The 3,987-nt window shown below is 34.8% G+C and overlaps 1 protein-coding gene across 1 annotated transcript; it reads left to right on the forward strand.

Annotated features, from left to right (window-relative positions):
• Positions 1–388: 388 nt before the first annotated feature.
• On the forward strand, positions 389–3,692 carry LOC143605821 (small GTPase LIP1-like). Its single transcript, XM_077081795.1, has 7 exons — positions 389–620; positions 1,968–2,059; positions 2,166–2,310; positions 2,384–2,688; positions 2,759–2,812; positions 2,896–3,017; positions 3,091–3,692. The coding sequence occupies exons 1-7, from the start codon at positions 509–511 to the stop codon at positions 3,257–3,259; spliced, it is 999 nt and encodes a 332-aa protein (XP_076937910.1). The 5' UTR covers positions 389–508; the 3' UTR covers positions 3,260–3,692.
• The last annotated feature ends 295 nt before the right edge of the window (positions 3,693–3,987 follow it).

The following is a 3,987-nucleotide window of genomic DNA, read 5'->3' on the forward strand; positions in this document are numbered from 1 at the left end:
TTCCTGTTTTTACCGGTTTAAATCATTAGTGATGAGATGATATCGTACATGTGTTAAAAATACAAATACCAAATTTATAAAAAAAGACGTGTATCAAATCCTTCGGGTTTAATACTTATTACTTGTTACAAAATGCGCCTATGATGCTAATCATCCTAGGAAGATATACTTAAAAATTTCGTAGTACCAACCAGATTTTGTTCGGGTAATCGGGTGGTACCGGAAACTCCATCCAGTTTTCTTGGCGAATGATTTTGTAGAAATCAATGAATCAGCCCTCAATTTCAACCAAATCATAGCGCCTACGATTGTTTACCGAAACACAACAAGAAACCATTACCAACCAACACTAAATAATAATAATAATAATAATAATAATAACCTAAACCAACAATTTAACCCCCTAGTATATCTATATATTCACTCAGATCGTCACTTCACCTCTCTAATTACCAGTTACTGTAATGAATCCCACCTGATTTCTTTTTTATCACCCAACGAAATAGGTATGTTTTGGAGAGGCCGTGACAGGGATAATAATAATAATAATAATATTATCAAAGGCAAAAATGGCCTTCCTCCGTCCGGTCAGGTTCGAGTTCTCGTTGTTGGTGACTCAGGTAATATGAACATGCTTTGGTGTCATTTAGGTTTTCATTTGTGTATTTTGGGAACATGATCATGTGCTATTCAATAATATAATATAATATCATAATATTTGCACACACTTTTGATGCCATGTATTAATAGTTTGATAGTTAGTTAAGTTACAATTTATGTTAAACTAGTTATTTGAATAATTGTTAGATGATCACACACAGAAGTAGGTTGAATAATTGTTAGATGTTACACTAGTTATTTGAATAATAGGCGGATGTCATTTACGTTTTTTTCTAAAATGTGTGTCTGAACGTATCCTTGATTTTGTTGTTTGGCTGATGACTTGATGTATGTGAAGACTGATTGCTAATCATACTAAACTTGATAATCTAGTAATCTACCGGCATGTAGACTAACTGTACCGTTTACTTTCAAACGTCCAGAATATAAAATGCTACCTAGATGTGAAAGCTGTTTGTTATACTTACTGCAACATATTATGGCAAACAAGTGCCCCTTAAGCACATCCTTTTTCTAACACGTGCTTTATTTTGATGCGCTAAATGCTGAACTGTAACAATTCACTCAAACCACAACCCTTGTTTTGAACTTTCGCACATTAACGTTTGCTTAAGTGGTCCAAATTTATATTATTTATTGTTATGGTGTATCTTAATGTTACCTATATGTTGAGTAGTTTGCTGGTGCCATAGCGGGTAGATGTGAATCGGTCTTACTGCCTGTAAAACCTTGTACCACTTCCTCACCCGTTAATTGATTTTGAGTTGAGTCTCGGGATCCTATACACGTTAGAGGAGGGTGCATATGCACTTTTGTTTTAGTCAATTTATGGCAAAATGGGCAAAAATAGGGGAAATTTTAGCATGAGATGTTATATAACTCATGAATATATGTAGTCATGCATAACTTATAGCAAGTTATCATACATAACATGGAAGATTCCAATTTAAGTTTTCACATTTCCTTACCACTTCTATGAGCTTCTGAAGGTACAAGTGTAAAATCATATATTCCTTAGAAGTTATTGTATTTGCAATTAAAAGATTAAGTGCACTTGTCAATTTTGTTTTTTTGTTGGTTTGATGTATAACACTAAGCACTAATGTTGGACTAATCATTTATGCATTCATCTTCATATCAAGTGATACTGATACTTCATTAAATGGAAATTATGGTGCTTTGTATTTACTGTTTTGTTTTTCAATTTCGGTGGTCAGAAGGGTTTTCTTTTCTTGAATATAGACAGGGAACCTCATTATCAAGAACCCAGTGATTTAATGCTTAAATGTAAATAAAATCTTTATGATACATTTTGGTATATTAAAGTTATTACTATGCATCTGTAGGTGTTGGGAAAACTTCTCTTGTTCATCTAATTGTGAAAGGTTCATCCATCGCTCGTCCTGCTCAAACAGTCGGGTGTACAGTGGACGTTAAGGTTTGCCCCACATATATCTCTCCACAAATAGTTTCCTGTACAACCATACATAAATAACTTGTTTTTTTTTTCTTTTTCTAAGTATTTTATTATGACATTTCTGCAGCATTTCACATATGGATCATCTAGCAGCAGCTCTTCAAGTAGCCTTAAAGCTGATACAGATAGAGAATTCTTTGTTGAACTTTGGGATGTTTCTGGACACGAGCGTTATCACGATTGTCGCTCCATGTTCTATTCTCAAATAAACGGTACATGTTATGTTTTTATCTCTTAATAATCATATTTGTTCTTTTCTCATATAATGATTAAATACGTTTACAGGTGTTATTTTCGTACATGATCTCTCTCAAAGAAGGACAAAAACAAGTTTACAGAAATGGGCTGCAGAGATTGCCGCCACCGGGACGTTTTCAGCCCCGTTAGCTAACGGTGGGCCCGGTGGGCTTCCTGTACCATACATTGTCATTGGAAACAAGGCAGATATAGCTTCCAAAGAGGGTAGAAGAAATAGCAGTGGCAATCTTGTAGATATTGCTCGCCAGTGGGTCGAGAAACAAGGTTTACTTCCACCAAGTGAAGAGCTTCCTTTAACCGACAGTTTTCCTGGTAGTGGCGGCCTTCTGGCGGTAAGATTTTCATTTTTTGCCAATTTCAAACAATATTTTCTTTATTTTTAACACTTTTAAAAATATGTAGGCTGCAAAAGAAGCAAGATATGATAAGGAATCGGTGATGAAGTTTTTTCGAATGGTAAGTAGTTATTTATTTTCAGACTAAAATGAATTTAATTTAGTATTTTAGTAACGCAAATTGCATGGGAATTATATTTTCAGTTGGTAAGGAGAAGATATTTTTCAGATGATTTGCCTGCTGCAAACCCGTGGTCAACCACCATACATCCGCCATTGCAGAGGTCTGATGACAGTGATGAAGATCGTCTATACTCCAGTACAAGGTGCCACTAATTATATATATGTTAATGCATTTTCTGTAATTATTCGGAGTGTAACTTGGGGTGTTGTATGCAGTCAAATTGGGAATGTTTTACCGCCACTGCCAGCTCAGCGAAATCTAACTCCGCCTCCAACACTGTATCCTCAGCAGCCTGTGTTGACCCCTGAAAACTATAATTTCCAGAGGTTTCGGTCTCCGGAATTGAGCAGTATTAGGTCGAAACGTACTGATATTAATGTTTGATGCATCTTTGCATTTAGTTTAACATGCCTATAAGAAAAAGATGTATGCGTCTTTGATAGAAGTTTATATTTTGGTTTGGTGGTTTGTTGAAAGTTGAAACAATGCTAATTTTCAGTAAATAGTTTTTTACTAGAAGGCAGAGTTTGTAATGATTTAGAAGCAGGTTCTTTTGCTTTTGGTTATTTGACCATGCCAGGTAAAATATAAAATGAAAATTGAAAATTCTACCCTTAATGATGATAACCTGAAGTACTTTGATTGACCCAACTTGCTTCAATCAAGTGTTGATAAATCGGTTTAAAGTTCAAACAGATAACGACCATTAAACCGGAGCAAGCCGGCTGGAATGACCTGTTTCAAGATTTGGTTATGACAATTTGATGGTTTAACCTGGCTGATTTGGTGCTTGGAACAAACCGTATAACCTTGTCTATTTTTACCATATGTATTATCTTGATGAACCATAATATTTATAATTTTATAAATTTTAATACAGCATAATGTAGGAAAGACTTGCCTACATCTCATGACCCTACCGATAGCGTGCTATGCAGTGGGATATACAGGGCTTGATTGATTGATTGATAATACAACATAACGATTTGGAAAGAAAAATATGATCTAGACATACAAAACTGAACTTTTAAACCATTAAATTGTTAAAATAGACTAGTCTGGCATGCACACTCAACCTCCAAGTTGGGTTTGTTTCTCAAAACTATAATGAA

The sequence above is a fragment of the Bidens hawaiensis genome, unplaced genomic scaffold, assembly GCF_021521415.1.
Source record: "Bidens hawaiensis isolate Kalapana, Puna unplaced genomic scaffold, B.hawaiensis_p1.1 tig00071614_1, whole genome shotgun sequence".
Classification (NCBI taxonomy): domain Eukaryota; kingdom Viridiplantae; phylum Streptophyta; class Magnoliopsida; order Asterales; family Asteraceae; genus Bidens; species Bidens hawaiensis.

Bases quoted from the DNA above. Each gene is read 5' to 3' on its own strand.
- LOC143605821 (XM_077081795.1), top strand. From the start codon at position 509: ATGTTTTGGAGAGGCCGTGACAGGGATAATAATAATAATAATAATATT. The intron at 621-1,967 runs GTAATATGAACA...ATGCATCTGTAG, and splicing joins TCTCGTTGTTGGTGACTCAG to GTGTTGGGAAAACTTCTCTT. The intron at 2,813-2,895 runs GTAAGTAGTTAT...TTATATTTTCAG, and splicing joins TGATGAAGTTTTTTCGAATG to TTGGTAAGGAGAAGATATTT.